This window comes from Larus michahellis, chromosome 2 (assembly GCF_964199755.1).
Source record: "Larus michahellis chromosome 2, bLarMic1.1, whole genome shotgun sequence".
NCBI lineage: Eukaryota > Metazoa > Chordata > Aves > Charadriiformes > Laridae > Larus > Larus michahellis.
This window is the reverse complement of record NC_133897.1, coordinates 63,509,442-63,530,011: the sequence shown is the minus strand read 5'-3', so window position 1 is coordinate 63,530,011 and position 20,570 is coordinate 63,509,442. Positions and strand designations below refer to the sequence as shown.

Below are 20,570 nucleotides of genomic sequence, written 5' to 3'. Positions count from 1 at the left end.
ATTCAGTAAAACAACCCAACTCTTTTGGGACCGATTATGTGGTGCCGATTTATGCCATATTTGCTATCAGTGGTAGAAGCCTAAGTGAAAGCCTAGTTGTTTCAATCAACAAAAAATGCTATGTGTAGCCCAGCAGTATGATAGTGTTGGTGCTCACCTCCCTCTAATACAGATTTCTCATCTGGGCTTTTTCCCTTCTTGCATTCAGAAATCACTTTTTACTGCCGTGACATGCATTCCTATGCATAAGCCTGGCTGTTTTAGGCACCTTCAGCTCTCAGAGGTGAAGAATTTCCTGCAGCCACTCACAGCTTCTCCAGTTCTTAACATCATACCAAGCCCACTACAAGGATTTTTGTTGTTGGCTTGAAAAGGGATTCATCCTAAATTCTAGCCTTCCTTACAGCTAGCTAGTGTTGTTTTTGCAAAGGCTGATGTACACAAAGCAAAACTGACTCAAAAAAATATACATGCAGCTAAAGGATATTGGACAGTTTTTATGAGCTTCTAGCATTTTACTGGTTGGTACTTTTGGCTGCTGCTTCCACAGCAGTCAGGAAAACACAATGCATCCCTCTCCTACATATCGCCACGTCTCAGGTGCCTTACTTTGCTAAACATCCTCAGTTTTGTATTTCTCTGTTGATTCTTATTTGACATTCACAACTCCTGCAGAATCACCTGGAGAGTTTGTGAGAAGCTCTCAATATGAACCCGCAGTTCTTGTCTGTAAGCTCTTCATCTACTTTCCTTCTATTCTATTCTGTTACAAATCCATTTGATATAGAGACGTACTGAAATTTTTTATGTTTTGAGGAGTAGGCTTACGACCTGAACATCAACAGCAGAATTGCCAGTTTGTTAACTGCTTGTGCCCTCTTCTCTGTAAGACAAGTTACAGAGATTTTAGTGCTTGTCAAACACACTTACCTCAGGTATTGCTATGATTGGTCCTGGTGGTCCTGGTGGTCCAGGTGGTCCCACAATACTGTTCCCGTCCTGTCCCGGTTCACCCTATTTGAAAAGCATTACAGGTGAAAAAAACGTTTACTAAGTACTACATTTCACATTGGTTTCTCAGAAAGAACGAAAACCACTCAATCTTACCTGAGGTCCTGGGTCACCCTTCTCCCCCTTTGGACCCTGCATGTGATTAAAAAAATGAGCATAAGTGATTTAAATGGAAAAATTGTGAAAATGTGCTTTTCACGTAGATGGGGCCAGCTGGTTTCAACTCAGGCCCTCTGAGGATTTGATATTTAAAAGTACTCCCCAGCACGTTTGACAGAGTTCACGGATGACCAGAAGAAAAAGGGCACACAACATTTCATTAGTTGGGGCTTAATTCAACAAGCATTTCCTTCACTGCACTGGCTGTTCCTTCCTTTGTCAGCATTAACCACCTCAGTTGTGTCCAGGATTGCCCAGTGGGTGGGGGCAGCATAACAGCGGTGAGCTAAACAGTCGTTTTTCAGCAGATTAGTTCTAAACTTGGTCAATCCCTCGGTACAACTCACTGTACTGGGGACACAGACAGCTTGTCTGTCACGAGATGAGCTGTGGGACTTTCCAGCTGAAGAGCTCTGTAATTCTCGTGACTCTTAAGCATGAGAAATATATTAAAATTGCCTACAAGCCTGTTAGCTTAGCTTCTCTCTAATTAAAAACAGAGCTAATTTCTGAATAATTAAAAGCAAAAGGAGCATTGAAGAACCGGAACTAGCCCCTGGAGATGCCTGTGTCACTTCTGCCTGAGGAGGGCAATGGCACACACTGCTCCTGTGCTTGGTCTCTGGGGTGACTGCTCCAGGGTAAGTAGGACGAACCAAGGCCCAGCTCTCTACACACTGCTAGCAAGTACTGTTAGGGCTCCTGCTGATCCTTAAAACATAGATTTGGGAACCAGTGTGCGTTAGGTTGTCACAGATTATGATAGTACTACTCACCACATCTCCAGGATGTCCAGCAATGCCAGGAAAGCCTGGTTTTCCGTCTGTACCTGGCATTCCCTGCCACAACAAACATACTGTTACTTTCTCTAAATTGTATTTGGTTTCCTACAAGCAGTAGGCTACCACTCTTGGGAGGGCCACAGTATGCTTCTGAATGGACTAGGGAGTAGGTTTGTGGGGGGCTCGGTGGAGTCAGCGTCATCTCGTTAGTCATCTGCTCTCTCCGCTCCTGCTATTATTTCCCTCTCCAGAGCAGGAGTTTTTAGTGCAGTGACAATCATTCTTCCTCACTGCTTCCAGCTCCACTTAGCAAAAGGGTGACTTCTGTTGCTTTCCCCCAAGATACATTTAGTGGGTTATTTCCACCCTTCAGTTAAGTGACTCTCAGGCTGGAGGAAGAGGAAGAGGCATTTAATGTAGATGGGAGTTGGTATGTGGAATAAAAAGTTTGATAGCCCCTGCTCTAGTTTAATGCAGGACTGGTTATTACTGCTAAGAATCTGGTCGGTTACTCTATTCTATGGGAAAAACAGAAGCATCGCTCGGTAATGATAATGCAGTTTGCCCAGAAAAAAAAGCAGATAAAAGAAGACTGAATTCTTAAAGCACCAGATAAACAGTGAACTACATTTTCTGCATCTGTTTTTCTCTGTGTCATATGAAAGAGCAAAGGAAATGACACAGAACAGCCCGATGATTCATCTGAGTGACAAATTAGCCCTGTTTTGTTTTAGTAGTGGGGCTATTTTTTTGTTCATTTGCTTGGTTGGTTGGTGGGGGTTTTTTGTTTCTTTTTTGTTTGGTTGGTTGATTTGGTTTTTTTGCTTTTTTGGTGGGGGAGTGTTTTGGCTTTGGGTTGGGTTTTTGGGTTTTTTTTTGTTTTTTTTTTTTTTTTTTTTAGGAAAGGCTATTTTGGTTCTTACTTTTTGTTCTACTTCAAGAAAATATTTTTTGGCTTTTGCAGTGGATAGTACCATGAAAGTCTAGTAGAGATACAGAATTTCATTAAAAGGTCAGCTCAGTAGCTGTCATAAAGATAAACTGAGTACAAGAAATTATTATAAAAGGGCCAGGAAAACAAGAGCACAGAACATTTCTATGCCACTGTATAAATACTTATTGTGTGCCCATAACTTGAATTCTGTGCACTGGTTTGTTCACATTTTCCATCTTGAAAAGGATTTAGTGGAACTAGAAAACTTCAGAAAAGGCCAATGGGAATAATGGAAGTTACAGAATGACTTCTATATGAGACATGATGGTGTAAGCTGTGACTCTTTAGCATGGAAAACAGACAAATGAGGAGGTGGGTGAAGAATACTGTAGAAGCTTCTAAAAGTAGAGAGTAGTGAAGGACTCACACTTCTAATAGAAGAAATAATGCACCTCAAATGAAAATAGATGGAAGAGGTTGATGGGATGTGTAGTTAAGTTGACAGAGCAACCTTGTCTTTTAAATCGTAGAAGTTTGCATGAGTTCCAGAGGAAATATAAAGTTCACTAGAGATCTAATTGTGGTTCAGACACCATTTCTAGCTGAGAAAGTCCGAGCCACAAATTGTTGGAGTCTAGGAGGTCGCTTAGGAGAACTATGATGTAATATTTACTCTTTTATAAGGTCAAATTGCATCTAAGCATCTGCTCAAACTGCATATGCTTTTGACATTGCTGGAGACGGGATACTGGGGTGGATAGATGTGACCCAATAAAACTACTGAGAATTAGCTAATACTCTACGGGAGTGTCTGAAAGAACAACAGAGTTTCAAAGCATCCGACGTCAAATGGTCTTCTCTGCTGCATTTCTGGTGTGATAGAAGAAATTCAAATTAATGGTTCGTAGGATGCCAAATCCTCTCTCTTCTTACTCCTTTCTACAGAATCACCAGCATAAAATATTTTAAGGTGTCCACTTCATTAAGAAGGGATATTCTCACTGTTATTTCTATTGTTTGTCTGTGATCAGCAAAGCACGTGGCTCAGGAATAAACATTCAGTTTATTTAAGATAAAGTATAATTTCTGAAACACTCTCAATTTTCATTTTTTGGACAAGTGCAGGGTAAAAGTTGTCTCGGAACGCTAATAGGATTCAGGCACCTAAGCAACTACTGGGATTTGGGCACATACACGACTAGTAAAAATGTGCTTGGGACTTCAGTCTCTTCAGTGCTCGTGGAAAATTACATGTGTCTATCTGCGGCAAAGGTAATTGGGCAGAGGAAATAACCTTGGACCAACAGCATTTCTGCCGCAGAATGCTGTCGTTTCAGACACGTTCGTACCTGCAGATCAACTTCCTGCTACTATAAATGCTGAAAAATTTAACCTATTGATTTCCCTTACAAAATTTAATTTGGAAGAAAATATCCAGGATATGTAAAATGTTTTACAGTAAATAATGTACCCGGAGACTTCCTTATTTCTAACTCCCTCCATATTTTAAGAATGTAGCTCATGGCTCAAATGCAAAAGGACTAAGATCTTTTTTAATCTGAGGACTGAAGAGATAGATTGATTATTTTTAAATAGGACTGTAGTTACTCCCCTTGCAATACATACATGTGTTTGAAATATATCTATCACATTAACAATAATAATTACAAGAACAAGGACCACAGAACAAAGCACCCATATGTATAATAATTAAGAAAATAATCTGTAGCCTCAAACAGATTAAAAAGAAGAGTTAAACAACTGTCCTATGCATCAATGCATCAGCTTTAATTATCATGCTGACAAATACTCTGTGAAATGGCAACACTCAAAATATGTACAGCAGATGGAATTTATGGCAAGCAGTGTCCTGATACATTGTTGTTTTTTAAAAATAAACAAGCAGATGCTGCTAGAAGACTGTGATAATACTCTTGTAAATATTCAGCAAGCAGAACAGTCGATACGTAATTGCTTTCATCTTGTTTCCTAGAGCAACTCTTGATTTCAGCGCTGTCCTGAACGCAAGAGAAGCTTTTGATTTATTTTATTATTTTATTTTATTTTAAAATGTTTTTATTTTATTTGAGTCCCAACACCGCCGTCTGCTGGCTTATGCCCGCAAAAGGCACGCAAGTCAGCCAGGGTCTGGCAAAAAGCAGCACAAATACAAACAGGAGCTTTGGGGTGGGCTCCGAGAGGACTCCAAATTGGAACAGATAGGGATGACGATAGGGAACACTGGAGAGGAAAGAACGGCCTCCAGCTCCATTCATTTCAATACTAACACCGTGTAAACCAGTGGTAAACTAGCAGGTTTCGTGTCTAGAAACTGCACTGGTCCAGAGCTGCAGGTCTAGGTTGCCCAGTGGTGCGTGGGGTGAGTTAGACAGCCAGGGCAAATTACAGCATGGGAGGTACGGGCTGCATGTTAGGGAGCCTGTCTTTCCAAAGAGAATAGTGAAACACCGGAACAAGATACCTTCAGAGTTTTTGGAACCTCCCTGGAGGTATTTAGAGCTCAGTGAGAAAAATCCCTTGATGATGTCATCTAGAGTTGGTGATAACACTTTGAGTGAGATACTGGACTAGATGACCTTCAGAGGTCATCTAGTCCAATCTATCCAATCTAGTCCAATCTAGATCCTTCCAGCCACCATTTCTGTAATCTCGTACCTCCCGAGAGGTCAGGTGTGTGTTAGGAGGGGCCTGGCTGCAGGACAATGGGCAGGTTCTACCACAGAAATAGGTAACGACAGTGGCCTCTGTGCTGAGCGCTGGATTGGGGTTGTGCGCGGCTCCTGAGGCTTCTGCGCAACGTGGCATGAATCTACCACTGTACCATGGATGCGAGTCATGGAGGCAGTGCTCTGGTGTGCTAGCTATACACCATAATATTAAGGAGTGGGGGAGCATGCGGAACTAAGTTTTCTTTATATAAGCTTTGCTGGTTTTCATTTTTGTTCTGGTGAAAATGTTAATTGCCTCACCAAACACTACGGCATCACGCACCTGAGGATTTTAACAGAAGTCTTAAGCAACAGGTTACTCTGGCTACTGATAATCACAATTCAACTGAGAAAGGCTTCTGTTTTTCCAGAGAAGCCTCCCTGGGTTTTAACACGCTGACAGCAAGAAATGTTTATTATACCCTGAGCATATTAAGAGAAGAAACAAAACAAAAAGGAAGAAACGACTGAGGTTTTAGGTCAAGTTAAATGAATTTCCCACCTTTGAACCTGGTGGACCAATCTTGCCTCTTTCTCCCTGAAATGGAGACACAGTAGGGCTTAAATATCAAAGTTAACACTAATTACAAGGATTTTAAACACATATGTTTCTTTCCTTACAAACAAAGGGACTGAATGGAGTAAGACGATTAGCAAAAATAGGGCATATTTTTGGAAAAGTGATGCTCAGCATAAATTTGTGAATTGCGTCTAGGGGCTTAACCTCACAGTTGCCACCCAAATCTTAGCGTTTCTCGTCACCACACGTTATTTTTGCTGAGCATCTACCAAGCCACATGCCTGAAACTTCATTTTGGTGTCTGAAATCAGCACATGGTAACATTCCCCGGATCTACCAATGCCACAATGACCTTGTGCCTCCACAAATGACCCACCATCTTCCTTCAACACAGTTAACTCAGCCTCCCCCACTCTAGTCTCCCATCTACCCAGCCATTGCATCATACCACGAACAATGTAATGAGCGCTGCACTGCTCCACCTTTGGGACTGATTCTGCAGTACTCTACCTCTGAGTAGACATGATTCCTTGATTTCATTACAGACAGGGAACACACGATTTAGTTTATTTCATTTGAGATAGAGAATATAAACAGCAACAAATCAGCAAGGAGCTACAGCCATTGCCTCAAATGTTACTTTTACTCTTATTAGACAGCCCTAAAAGACTTTAGGAGTGCTTATATTCATAAGTGCAGGAAGACTGTAGACTGTTTTTTAATGAAAACAGTTTTTCATAATAATAAAAAGTGAAAGCAGAATTTGGATCTATACATACTTCCTAGGAAAGAGAGAAAACTGAGTTTTTGAACGTGGTTTTGAAAACTAGGAAAGAGAGATCACAGCAGGCCTTCTCTGACAGCTCTACTAGTGTGGGGTATTTGAAGGACTAAGGCTGTATGAAACTTAAGGCTGTACATTAAATTCTGCATGATACATCAGCTTTTGTTTTTTTGGAAGTGGGTTGTTGTTGTTGTATTTTGCCACTGTTGCCTACTGAAGTCATTTAAAACCATGAAAAGTGTGTGTAAAATTAATCCCCATGCGAATGATAGTGCATTGTAACCACTTTATATTAATTTTGCCGTAGTGTACCCAATTTTATCACGTCAGGCAATAGTATGTTCCTTTCTGTGTCTCCATGATCTTAGGGATGAGTGACTCAAGATTAAACAACTAAAAGCTTAGTGTAGGTGGTGTGGAAGTCTCTTGGCCAAGATCTATCTTTTCAGTCCCGGTCCAGTTCCTAAATTCTAAGAATTGTGCTGTCTCTTTTTCTGAAGTCTTTGTGAAACAGTTTTTCTACAATATTTTAGAAACAAAATTTCTAGTTAAGGTCCGAGTATGAGTTTTTAACAAAAAAATGTATTTTCAGCGTGGAGACTTGGCACCCACTCGTGTCCATAGAGCAGCATCATGTGACAGCACATTTATTCTAGCCAGTCCTTTGCAGTATCATTCACTAACACACACTGCAAATACTTGACTTTTTCACCCATAAGTAATGTTGTCCTCCAGCATTAACAGAAGTAGTACCCAACGGGGAGACTTTTTCAGCCCTATAAACTGAGCTCTACAGACTCTAGACACAGGTGACTGGCCAGATCTTTGATTGCTGTTGTTGTAAGAAACAGATGCATGCAGTTATTGCTGGCAATGTGCTTTCTGGGTAGCCAGTGACCTGTGCTGTGTGTGTTCAGGTGTAAATTTTAGGAAGAGGGTGGGGGACCCCACCTGTTGTTTTCACTTCCTACTTCCTCAATGTTGCTGTCATTTCCCAAGGCCATGAAGACTTCGAATTTCTTTAACTACGTATTTAAGGTGCTGAACGGGTGTTGTCATGCTGTACTATTAACCTGAGTGGTACTTGAGCTTTACACAGGAATAGAAAAAGCTTCTTCCTGTCTAAGGCCTCATTCTGAGAATCTGCCGTTTTTTCTTCTGGTTCTCTCTCAGTTTTATCCTCATGGGTTACCTGACCAATAGCAGTACCAAAGAGGAAGAATTCAGTCACTACTGAGTTCAAATCAAAACCAAGGCAAAGTAGTCATGACATCCTCCCCCCGGCACCTTCCAAAGTGTTTTTCTGTCACTTTCTGGGATCGTGCCAGAAGGCCTCTTCCTGATGCTTTCTCTTTCAACAGCATACATGTAACCTCTTCGAAACCAGACTGATGTATAAGTGAGTGACAAAGAGAAACTGCCAAATGTCCTAAACAAAAAGGCAATGTTACACCAAGTGCCTTGGAATGTAATGGCCCATCTGGTATTCACTCACTGTTCTGGTGTGGATGTGAAATAATGCTATTAATACACATTCTGGGTGGATACCCAGTGTAAATGGGAACAAAATTTTTCCCATACTTAGTCAGCGTATGAAAGTTAAACAAAAGCTGTTTTGTTAAGGCAAATGCTGGGAATATAGAAATAAAAAACATATGCCAAAGCAAAATAGGTTAGCTTTCATGTGTTTTTTGTTACATAGGCTACCTTTGGTCCTGATGGCCCATGCTGTCCATGTCTTCCTGCAGAACCCTACAATATTACGCTGAATTTACTGGTAAATCCACGTAGCATTTCATAACAAATTTTTCTCAGAAAAAAACATAATTCATAACCACAACTGTTACAAAAACAATGCTGGAGATCAGTAGCATCAGAAGTGATTTATAAAATGATTTAGATTTGTTGTTCTAATAAATACTGCCCTGCTCTATATTATCATGCAAAGATCTAAAGATTTTTTTTCTTACAAAGACAACTTTAATCTTGACACTGCGTATTATATGTTTTTTTAGAAAATATTAGAAATAAAGTTGTCCAGGCGCATTTGTTGCAAGGGGTTGCTTTCAATTGCTTAAAATGTTTTGAATTTGCTCCCTTGGCTAAAATTAAGATATGTAACCATTTTAGAGGCAATGTGGCATTGTCTTGCTGAGTTTAAAAGTAGCTTGAAACAAAGATTTGGTGATGCAAATTCCTCTTGTCTCCATATGGTGATATCAGTTATAAAGTACAATTATGACCCTCTGATGGTTAAATGAACAACATTTCATTACTGATCATTTTAGAAAGTTGAGTGGAAAAAAAAGAATTCACAAAGCGATTGAATCGTCTTCATCTAAAATATGAAGACAAGGAACCAATAAACCAAACACCACCGAAACTTTACACTGATCTGTGCAAGAAAAAGAATAGAAATCCTGAAAATGATAGCTGAGCCTACAGACAAAATAAATTCGATACTTCCGCTTCAAAACATAACCACTACTTTCTCATAAAAGATTAATTAAAAATTCATCAGATACAAATATAATGCAAATAAATATAATTTATTTCCTAGCAGCTGTTTTGAGTTACAGCCCTCTTAGAAGCAGTCTATTTTCACCTAAACACAATCAGGAACCTCTGGAGGTGTCATAGGGTGTAAGTGGCTCATAATGCTTTCATGCAGTACCAGAAGGATGTATAATTATTTTCATGATTACTGGAAAGTTCCTATGTGCCTTCTTCACTGACTCAAACTTTGTGGAGTGACTAAGCAGTAACAGGAAACAAAATTTTGGGATTTTGTTCAGCTACAATAAAACATTTTTTCAGTATTTGTAGCTGAGTGACTTGGAAACAATGCCCATTATACGACCAAAATGGAGAGCAAGGCTGTCATTTAGGCAGGTCAGAATAGGCAATTTGGAACTGGCTTTGGACATCTCATTTTGGACACTAGCTTGTTTCAGCGAACGAATTCTATTCTTATTTTTGTGACTGCATTTTTGAGCCACCTTTTTAGTATCTAGGCAAAGGTCTCTCAGATAGTAAACTGAGTCAGCTATAACTTCAGTGACTCACAATTACTAGTACTTCAAATCAGCAGAGTAAAAAGCTTCTCAGACTCACTCTTGTCTCCAGTTCATTTCTGATGATTCATGGAGTCATAAAACCAGGGCTGTACGGGCCTCTGGAGGCCATCTAATGCAGTCACGCCCTTGAAGTAGAACTGTCACGGCTCTGTGCGGCAAAGTCTTGAAAACTTTAAAGAACAGAGCTTCCACAGACCCTGGACAAATTGCCCCAGTTCTGCACTAACCTCCTAGTGAACAGCTTTCTCCTAAGGTTTAGCCTGAACGTCTCGAGGTGAAAATTGTGACCACTGTCCCTTGTTGCATCATCTGGCACTACGAGGAACCGTTTGGCTTCATCATATTTGCAATTGTCCCTCAAAGACTTGTAAGCAGCCACTAGATTGTGCCTTTGTCTCCTTTTTGCCAGACTAAACTATTTGAGCTCCTTCAGCCTCTCCTCACTGGCCATGTATTCAAGGCCCCATGCCATCTGTACAGCTCTCTGCTGGACTGTCTCTGTCTTCTCCACATCCTTCTTGAAGTGGTGTACAAAAAAAATGGATTCCATGTTTCAATGCAGCCTCACTACCTTGAATAAAGGGCTATAATGATAACAACTCTATATCTGTTGGCAATGGTCTTTCAGATGTATTCCAGTACAGGGTCTGACTTATTTGCAGTGATAGTGCACTGTTGCCTAGTGTTCAATCTGGCATCTACCGTAACCCAAGGTCATCATGATGAGCACTTTCTCCAAACTTAGGCAACACGGCTCATTCTTTCAAAGCAATGCTTTGAAAGTTTGAATGTTTCTTTTGGAGTGAGCACAAGGGCAGGACTTCTGAAGACCAAATAAGAACAATGCAAGCAGCTCTGGGAGGAGGAATACTGGATAATTGTCTGCTTTGGGGAAGGCATCGTAGGTTGCAGTTTTGATGTTATTTCTAAGAATAAAGATAAATCCAAATGATCTGGTAAGTACTGATGCATTGTATACCCATATTCTCTACTTGGTGTTTTAGAGCAGCCTACATTAGCAAAAGTCTCCTGAGACACGGTGATGGAGGGAAAAACATCCCTTCTTCTAGGACATTGCTTCCGCACTACTGGGAACACTTTTTTAGTTTAAGTGGTATTTCAGATTATGCACATTTGATTGTCAAACTATAACATTTCAGTTTCACTACTATATAGAATCCACCTTCATATGCAAGAAGGGCATCTGTTAGGGTAAAACAAGAAATAGAGAGCTAGATAATAGAAACTCCCCTATTTCATCCTTTAATCTCTCAAAAAAATACCAGAGCAGAATCTAAAAATCATCATCTAACCAGGTATCAGAGAAATACCATTCAGATTCTTTGGAGAACACAGTTATTGTAATGTCATTCTAGAGCAAATGAATCCAGTGCAGTTCAGTGACTCCAAATCTATAGGTGGCTAGGGCTATGTGTTTCTGAAAAGCAGAGAGGAAGACACACTTGTTTTTGAAAAAAAAAAAACCAACCACAAAACAACAAAAACCACCATTCCCCTCCTCCAAAACATCCACTTACCTTTGGCCCTCTTGATCCTGGAATTCTGAATTCACTTAACAGGCCAGCGCTACCTGATCCTTCCATGTCCTAACGGAAGAGAAAATTGCTACAGAATTTAAGAATTTCTCTCTCTTCCCCCCCCCCCCCGCTCTGTTTTCTAGAGTCCTGGAAAAAAAACCCAGAAAGATACTGAACACAAATATTTGTATCTTTTCTCATTAAGCTTTTCTTGACCAATGCATGATGTTCTGGAGATAGCCTCCACTCAAATGCAATAAGGGCATGTTGATCTTCCTTACAGAAACTCTGGACTTTAAGGTCTTGCCAATTTGACACCATTTCTCCAGCGCTTCAGGCTGGATCACATCAGGTAGAAGTAAGACAGCACCACAGTTTTAAGTATGTGCTACATTTGAACATGCTGTAGCAGCATTTATCTGTTTAGCATTTATCTGCCACCTGGCTACTGAAATACTGTAACACCTGGTAAGGGTTACATAACTGATTTAAGGCAGGGAGAACTTGGAGGTAATTTGTTAAGAGCAGCAATCATTATTCAAAAATAACGATCCTTCCTAATTCTCACAGTTGACTGTTGAACTCACGCCTAAAATACAGCTTACTGAAATGAAATTGAGCAGAAAAAATGTTCTATCACAAAATTGTAGAATTAATTATGTTGGGAAGGATCTCAGAGGCTACCTAGACCAACCTCCTGTTGAAAGCAGTGTCAACACTGAATTCAAATCAGGTTGCTCAGAGATTTGTCCTCTCAGGCCTTGAACCCTCCAGAGATGGAGGTTCTGCAGCCACTCCAAGCACCTGTTCCAACACTTGGCTGTGGTCAATGTGAAGAATATTTTAGTTATATCAAGTGAACACCTCCCCTGTTTCAATTTATGATTGTTGTTGGTCATCATTCTGTGCACCACTGTAAAGATCCTGGCCATGTGTCTTCTCAATAACCTCCTTTTAGGTATCAGAACGCTGCTAAAATGCTTAAGCCCTCTCCAGTCTAAGCAAGCTCAGTTCCCTGAGTCTTTCCTCATAGGACATGAGGACCTATGAGGACCACTGTCATGGCCTTCTGCTGACTTCAGAAAGATCTCTGTGAAGTGGAAGACCTTGAGAGCAGCATCTGTATTTCCTGTGGAGATTTTCTAGGGGTTTGAAAGAAGACTACACAGAATGCAGCAACGTCCCTCCAGCTCTTGTTGTTCTGATTGCGACATTCCAACTGTGACTCCACGAGAGCAAGAACAAGAGAAGCAGAAGGAGTGCGCAGCTGGAATCAGATCACACCTTGGGGACCAAGGTGTGAGTCACTGAGTCATCAGGTTGGTTCATGTCCTTTCATATAACTTCACCTGAGACTGAATGTTATTCAGACTTTCATTTTGCTCTTCCATCAGCTATCATTGTATCAAATATCAGCAGAAAATCTGCTGATATTCTGTTTGGCCTGCTTAACCAAACACTTGCTTCTTAGGGTAAACCACAAGCCGTGTTTCTCCTTCTTTCCTTTGCCTCCACTGTGCCAATATATTTTTCCCTTTAAGAGAGTGCTTGAAGCCTGCTTTATATAACACACCATCGCTTTTGACATCTGCATGTGTTTTGTGGGTTTACCAGGTACCTTCTGCAGCTCAAACTGTTCTTTTGGCAAGCGTAAGTGCCAGCAAACCCCATGCCATTTGGTTTTCGCACATAGCTGGTCACAGATGCTAACAAGTGCTAACAGGAATGTTTTGCAGAAACAGTCTTACAGCAATAAACAGACTGCCAACCAAAAGGTAGTGTTGCCCTAACGAACTGGCAGACCATGGTGCTGCTTTAACAGATGGCAGGGGTGGGCATCCAAAAGATCAGCTACAACGAGCAAGCCTGTTAACAGTAGTATTCCTCTCAGGGAAATGACAATCATGACAAATCTGTTTGGACTAGATGAAGTTCAAAATTAAGCCAGTCAAGATATTGGTGCTGCAGTTAGAGCTGAGATACTCTTGTGTTTGTGTGCATAAAAATGGGGACTTCCAGTTTTCACTCTCTGCTGCTCATCTGCTAGCTTTGCTCCTCTGAGACTTAGATACCAGAGTTTGGTCCTAAGTACCTACCTGCAGGGCAACTCTTTGTGGCATAATGAGGCAACATAGGCTTCTACTCAAATAGTGTGAATGGGGAAGAGTGGAGGACCTCTTAACACTGGATCCTCAAGGGTCGCAGAATATGAATGTAAGTCAGAGAAGCCATCATCCTGGGCTAAAACTCAGACCAGGCCTAAGATGAAGATGAGGCTTGCCAATAGTTCTCATTCTGAGACAAATACATAATTCTTCATGGGAGACTCTGTACCAGCCGAAGTTAATGCAATGGAGTGTTTGTATGCTTAGGCTTTATGCTGTTCCTTGCTAGCAATTGCAGTGCTGGCAATTAAGAGCTTGTGAACTCCTGGAGAGATTTTTTCATCCGTTGAAATCCACTGACATCAGAGAGATTATGAACCAGTAGTGTATGTAGTGCAATATTATTCAGTCAGACATCAGAAATTACAATATGTCTCTAAACAAGCATTAGTGGTCAGCTCTGTACTTGGAGTACCCAAAGTGTCTCGAGTAAAGAAAAGAAAAATACAGAAGGTGTAGTTTAGACAGTAGGAGAAACATGCATGAGTAAACTGGTATCTTTTAAACACCACCACTTTACTGCCGCAGTTCTACAGATTTTCAGTAGTTTTGGTCAAACCTTGCTTACTTCTCTGATGAAACTGCCCTCAGTTTCTGTGCAAAATGTCCCAGGTGAGAAAAACAAAAATTATGGAAAGACTTTCCTGAGCCAAACAGCTAAATTAGAAATGAAAAATGCATTGAAAAAGAAAAAAAGGGAAGACTCATATGTGAATATTGATGCAGGCAATTTGTCTGCCTCTCTTCACGCAGCAGCTCTAGTTCTTGAACCTGAACCTCGAACGCTTATGTTTTCTGTACTGTGAAGCCACTTTCTGCTCCATCTAAATGAGCGTTTTTCAAATAACATGTAAAACTCAGCTTGAGCTGGCCAGATCTCATATTTTAAAGTGGTGAAGGTATTATTTTCGGAAGTAGAAAGAGAATCATCTGCATTTTTTTAAAAACGGAACATTTTTCTTCAGAGTAGAACAGACCATGAGGTCAGAAATGTCCAAGACCTGTCACTGTATTTACATGTTACATAAGTGACATGCCAAAACTAAACTCGTGGCCTCAAAAATGACAGCATGGGAAAAGTCATAGCTTAAGGGGGACCTGCAGTTTGATTTTAATGAATGCTGTCATGTCTCTATGTGTATTTAAATAATTGCTCTAAATTATTTACATAAAAAAGGGCTAAAGAAGTTTTCTCTTGTAGTACAGTATTTGAGTACTTTATATTAGCAATGATATAAGCATCAAAAATACCACCTGAACACTGTTAGTACTGAATAGTTCCATGAAAAGTGCCCAAAGAAATCCATTACTTCTGTGGCCTAAGTGTGGCCAATTACATGGTCAAATGTAAAAGGAATTGTAGGCTACTCCTAGGCAAACTTCAGTCTAGAGCAAATTACCCTATCTGTCACCAATTCAGCCTTAAATAGCTGTGAAATATACCGGTGATTACACTGTCCCTCCTCTGAAGGAAGTAGATCCATAGCTACAACAAACCCCGTAATAGCAAAATACCTCAAACCCCAAACTGTAGCTTAGTCCTGGGGGTCCAGGGGGTCCAGGGGGCCCAGGGGGCCCAGGACGTCCTGGTGGTCCAGGTTTCCCAGGAGACCCAACAGCACCAGCTTGTCCTTTGGGGCCTATTGATCCAGTAACTCCAGTATCACCCTAAAATAAAAAATCAGTCTGTTGGTATACTGAACATGCATACTAGATGCAAGTAAGCAGAATCATAGAATGGCTTGCGTTAGAAGGGAGCTTAAAGATCATTTAGTTCCAGCCCCCCTGCCATGGGCAGGGACATCTTCCTGTAGATCATGTTGCTCAAAGCCCTATCCAACATGGCCTTGAACACTTCCAGGGAGGGGGCATCCTCTGATCATCTTCATGGCCCTCCTCTGGACCCACTCAAGCAGGCCCAAGTCTTTCTTATGCTGGAGGCCCCAGAGCTGGATGCAGTAGTCCAGATGGGGTCTCATGAGAGCTGAGTAGAGGGAAGAATCACCTCCCTCAACCTCCTGGCTACACTTCTTAGAGAAGTACTTTGGACAACTAAGAAGCCAAGACTGACAACTTCATTAGGTTTCACAATAATGATCTTTTAGACTTCTCAGCCCTTTTTTAGACTTCTCAGCCCACAGTATTTGCGTGATACTGTTATGCTATAAAGACACTGTCTTTTTTCTTCTTTTTTTTACCTTTGGACCAACAGAACCAGGAAGACCTTGATCACCCTGTAAAAGAAAACCAATCCTAATTACTTACAGTAAGAGCATTAGACAGGCAACAAAACCACATTTATGATATTTTTGCTTAATTAAAAACCCCACAGATTTCTGTGTTTTTTAATTTGATGTCATAATGTCCTTTACATGAAACATTAGACCTCTTAGTTAAAAAGAAAACATTCAAACAATCTGTAATTCAGGAGTTACAATAACAAATTAATAGCTCTGGTCTGGTATGCAGACAGGATGCAATCTTGTATTTCAATTATTGCTGCAGATTTTAAAGGTCTGGAGCATACAGAATCAAGCATTGCAGGCCACCTAGAATCATAGAATCGTTAGAGTTGGAAGGGACCTCAAAGATCACCCAGTTCCAACCCCCCTGCTATGGGCAGGGACGCCTCCCACTAGATCAGGTTGCTCAAAGCCCCATCCAGCCTGGCCTTGAACACCTCCAGGGATGGGGCCTCAATAACTCCTCTGGACAGCCTGTTGCAGTGCCTCACTACCCTCATAGTAAAAAATTTCTTCCTGATATCTAATCTTAATCTACCTTCTAGTTTGAAACCATTACCCCTCGTCCTATCACTACATGTACTATCACATCCTCATGATTCTGAACTTAAATGTCAAAACTCTCATGGTATATAACAGAAGTGGAAACTGATCCCACACAAGTTGTCTAGGGCACCGTTCAAAACAAGGGATATGATGAGTAGTATGATTTTAAGGCTCCTCTGTAGCAATCAAGGTATTTGATTTGATTTTATACACTTCACTTAGATACTATTTTTTCCACTTCTAGTTCATAGAATAGACAGAAAGTCACAGCATGCAAATACTTCTTTTCCAAATTGCACTGAATCAGAATTAATTGCTATATTGGCGAGCTCCTGTCCTTAGTCATTCAACAGAAATATTGCTTGAATAAGGTCTGAAAAAAATGAGTAAGCACCAGGAGTAAAATGACAACAGTATTTTCTTCCCAAAGTAATGGCAAAAAAACACATCAAATTTCACTCCAAAGAATAAATTGACTTTACATTCAGTGCATCCTGAAGTTTCTCTCTGTAATCTTCTCTGGATTAATCAGGAACAATGATTAAAAATAGATATTGCAATTAAATCAAGGTTTTAAAAAAAAATGAAGAGTAGAAACGGAAAAAAAATCCTATTATCCCAAGATGCTGGGGATTGTATTCAGCAGGTGCAAATATGTAGTGTTTCATTTCTAATTAAACTTTTGTCAAATGTACACAATGCAGGAAACGGGCTCAGTGGGACAAAGCATTTGAGTTTTGTCCTTTTTTTTTGAGGATTAAGCCCGTTTTGAAAATGTAATTTTCCTTCCTATTACTTCCCTTTCCATAGCGATCTCTTCCTATAATATGCTATTCAGGTTCAGTTTAATTCAGCTGGACTTCTTTCTATTCTTAGACTCCTTTATGTAAAACACATACCACTGATTACAATGGACACAAATTTCAGATGCCAGCTTTGTAACATACATACTGCATTTTCTGGACAGCTGCTAGTGCCCACGTGTGCTGCAGTTTTACCAAACTCAGGCTTTTGAAATTACAACTCAGATCCTGAGGAGGAGGAGGAGATTTAAAAAAATAATATTGTGATCTAATAAATAAATAGTTAAATATCAATATTCTGGCCATTTAGGACTTGCCTTTTAATTTCCCTTACAGTATGTGAGCTTTCAATCCCAGAATCACAGAATGGCAGGGGTTGGAAGGGACCTCTGGAGATCAGCTAGTCCAACCCCCCTGCCAAAGCACGTTCAACTAGAGCAGCTTGCACAGGAACACGTCCAGGCGGGTTTTGAGGGTCTCCAGACAAGGAGGCTCCACCACCTCCCTGGGCAGCCTCTTCCAGTGCTCTGACACCCTCAAAGTAAAGAACTTCCTCCTCATGTTTAGGTGGAACTTCCTGTGCTCAAGTCTCTGCCCGTGACCCCTTGTCCTCTCACTGGGCATCACTGAAAAGAGCCTGGCCCCATCCTCCTGACACCCACCCTTCAAGTATTTAATAGCATTGATGAGATCCCCCCTCAGTCGTCTTTTTTCCAGACTGAAAAGACCCAAGTCCCTCAGCCTTTCTTCATAAGAGAGGTGTTCTAGTCCCCTAATCATCAATGTATACTTGGGAATCTACTTTCAAGTTCTTGTGCAGAACTTGTGTAGAAGCTCACTGGAGGATGAAATTTTCCTGTAGTATTTGTCTCTGTCTTCTCCACATCCTTCTTGAAGCGGGGTGCAAAAAAAATGTATTCAGTATTTCTAATGCAGATTCACTAGCCCTTATTAAAAGGTTATAATTATATCTTTAGATCTGTTGGCCATGCCTTTGTCTCCTTTTTGACAGATTAAATGCTTTGAGCTCCTTCAACCTCTCCTCATCGGTCACACACTCGAGGCCCCTGGCCATGTGCATAGCTCTCTGCTGCACCATCTCTTGAAGTGGGATGCAAAACAAATGGGTGCAGTAATTTGGGGAAACTTAAAAAGAGTAGCAATTTTGCAATATGTAGCTTTTGGTTCTGTAGCAAGACAAGAAAATCTATCTGCTGGATGCTATGATTTCTTGCTTTCATTTACATGTTCCCAACTCCGCCCCTTTTGCTGGACATAGTGCTCATATGATCATACATGAAGCCAACCAGTGCAGCAAGTCAACAGAAAACTTCGCTGCCAGGTTAGGATGCTGAAATGTCTCATTGAGTGGTGAGTGAAGGGTGGAATTGCCACAAATGTGGGGGTGGTATATTGTAGTTGCGGGCAGCACAGTGCAGTAGCCAGCAGTTAAGACAAATACGGACTGCTGCAGAAGCGTACAAAACTTGATGTGTAAGTCCAGTCCTGAATATGCCTTTTGAGATGTGTTCTACTAAGCCATTAGCACGTGGATTCAATTAAAAAAATATTGAAGCCAGCCAACACTGTGTTGCAGGGACAACCATTAATGATTTTTACAGCCTAAAACTGACAAAGATTTTCCACTGAAGTAGGAGCAAAACAGATGTATAACTTACCTTTTCTCCCTTCTGTCCTGGTGAGCCAACCACTCCATCAAGACCAGGAGGACCTTGAGGACCCTGTAGATGATAGTAAATCTAAAGCAGACGCCACTTGAGAGCCCTCTTCCTAACATGTGCATGTAAGTATTTTGGACCAACTGATGAAACAGAATTATGAAAGACAAATGTGTAGCACCAGGTAGCACCTAACACCATTAAGTTCCAACATTTGTATTTCTTATCTTCTGAGAGTTTGGCTTGGTAACAAAACAGTATTTAAATACATTTTAATAGAAAACTCTATCAATAATATAAACCAACGTAATGTAAATATAATGTTAGCTTGCAAAATAATGGTGCTATCCAAGCAGGTTTTGACAACACTACTACAGTTGTGATGGGGTTGAAATCCACATGCAACTCTTGACAACCTCAGTGCCAGATGAGAGCTAGCTGAGAATACCTTGATATTGACAAAGTCAGAAAGTGGCCAAGGTTTTCTGTGTGATGCCTCACTTCAATTTTGCCAGTCTCCTGTGTTGTATCCATGATTTAGCATGCATTTGCGTGAGCAGCCAGGCTGGAAAAAACTGGCTAGAGGGTCAACCAATCAATCAGTACAGGTATTGAAATCCAGCCCACAGCAACTACACATGCAAGAGAGGGAACAGTTGCGCACATATTTGCATACCCTATGGTTTTAAAATTGGTCTGTGAAAGCCTTTAATTAAATTTACAGGTGTGCATTCTGGCTTCTGAGAATCTTTTATCAGTTTATTTATTCATATGTTTTGGGAAAGGATATAAATGCTTGCAGAAGGAGACAGAAAACATTGTTTTTCTCTGGTGTTTGCAGAATGGTCACAAAGGCCCCATTTTCCCTGCTCTCCTTACTTTTTCCCCCTATTTTTGCCCTTTGGATGTGTGTGATAGAATAACTAATCAATTCTTTTTAATATTAAAAAGATCAGAAATATTTTCAGTATGTTTCAAACATTTTCTTATTGTATTTTGCCATGATTACGTAGACAGAAGAGGATTAGAAAAGAGGTTGGGCTAACAACAGTAATTGTTCTAAATTTGAGCGACTATTTCCCTTATTCTGCTTAGCAATTTTAAGTTTCATCACTCTAAAATTGCTTATTTCCTTTACAGCCTTTGAATAGCCTTTCTTATGTAGCTAGCAAGCAACGCTTGGAGATTTGTTATTCACTTCAGGGTGTCATGGATTTGTGAGCTATTTTTAAAAAAGAACCATAGAAAATATCCTTACACAATGCCATGAGGCAATTTAACTTCATGTAGCATTTAGAAAATATGTATTTAATCAGATCAATATCACATCAGTATCAGATTCAATGTGGAGCAGTTAGCGAAGCAGTATTTCCCGTTACAACAGGCAGCTTTTGCCCAAACATTTCCAAGAGATGTTACATCACAAAGTTCTTCATTGAGCAAGGAATTAAGCCTCCACCCAACTTGAAGCAATTGGCTAGCCTTCTGGCTAGGATTCACAACCGAAGACCTTTAATTACACAACTCTTTCAATGTGTTGTGTAACTGAATGATGATTCCTATCCAAAAACTTCTGCTGTGAGTAGATCTCGCTTCATTT

The 20,570-nt window shown here is 40.5% G+C and overlaps 1 protein-coding gene across 3 annotated transcripts in view; it reads right to left on the bottom strand.

Moving 5' to 3' along the window:
- The window catches only part of COL15A1 (collagen type XV alpha 1 chain), a 150,456-nt gene that overhangs the window by 46,134 nt on the left and 83,752 nt on the right, over nucleotides 1–20,570 (bottom strand). For 2 of the 3 annotated variants that reach the window (XM_074575712.1, XM_074575711.1), the window contains 8 exons: nucleotides 18,971–19,033; nucleotides 15,898–15,933; nucleotides 15,215–15,367; nucleotides 11,535–11,603; nucleotides 6,118–6,153; nucleotides 1,947–2,009; nucleotides 1,108–1,143; nucleotides 931–1,014 (listed from right to left, as the gene is read on the bottom strand). In XM_074575712.1, the coding sequence (XP_074431813.1) occupies nucleotides 931–1,014; nucleotides 1,108–1,143; nucleotides 1,947–2,009; nucleotides 6,118–6,153; nucleotides 11,535–11,603; nucleotides 15,215–15,367; nucleotides 15,898–15,933; nucleotides 18,971–19,033 (540 nt within the window). The remainder of the gene's footprint in view (nucleotides 1–930; nucleotides 1,015–1,107; nucleotides 1,144–1,946; nucleotides 2,010–6,117; nucleotides 6,154–11,534; nucleotides 11,604–15,214; nucleotides 15,368–15,897; nucleotides 15,934–18,970; nucleotides 19,034–20,570) is intronic. The other variant, XM_074575713.1, reaches the window with a different exon arrangement.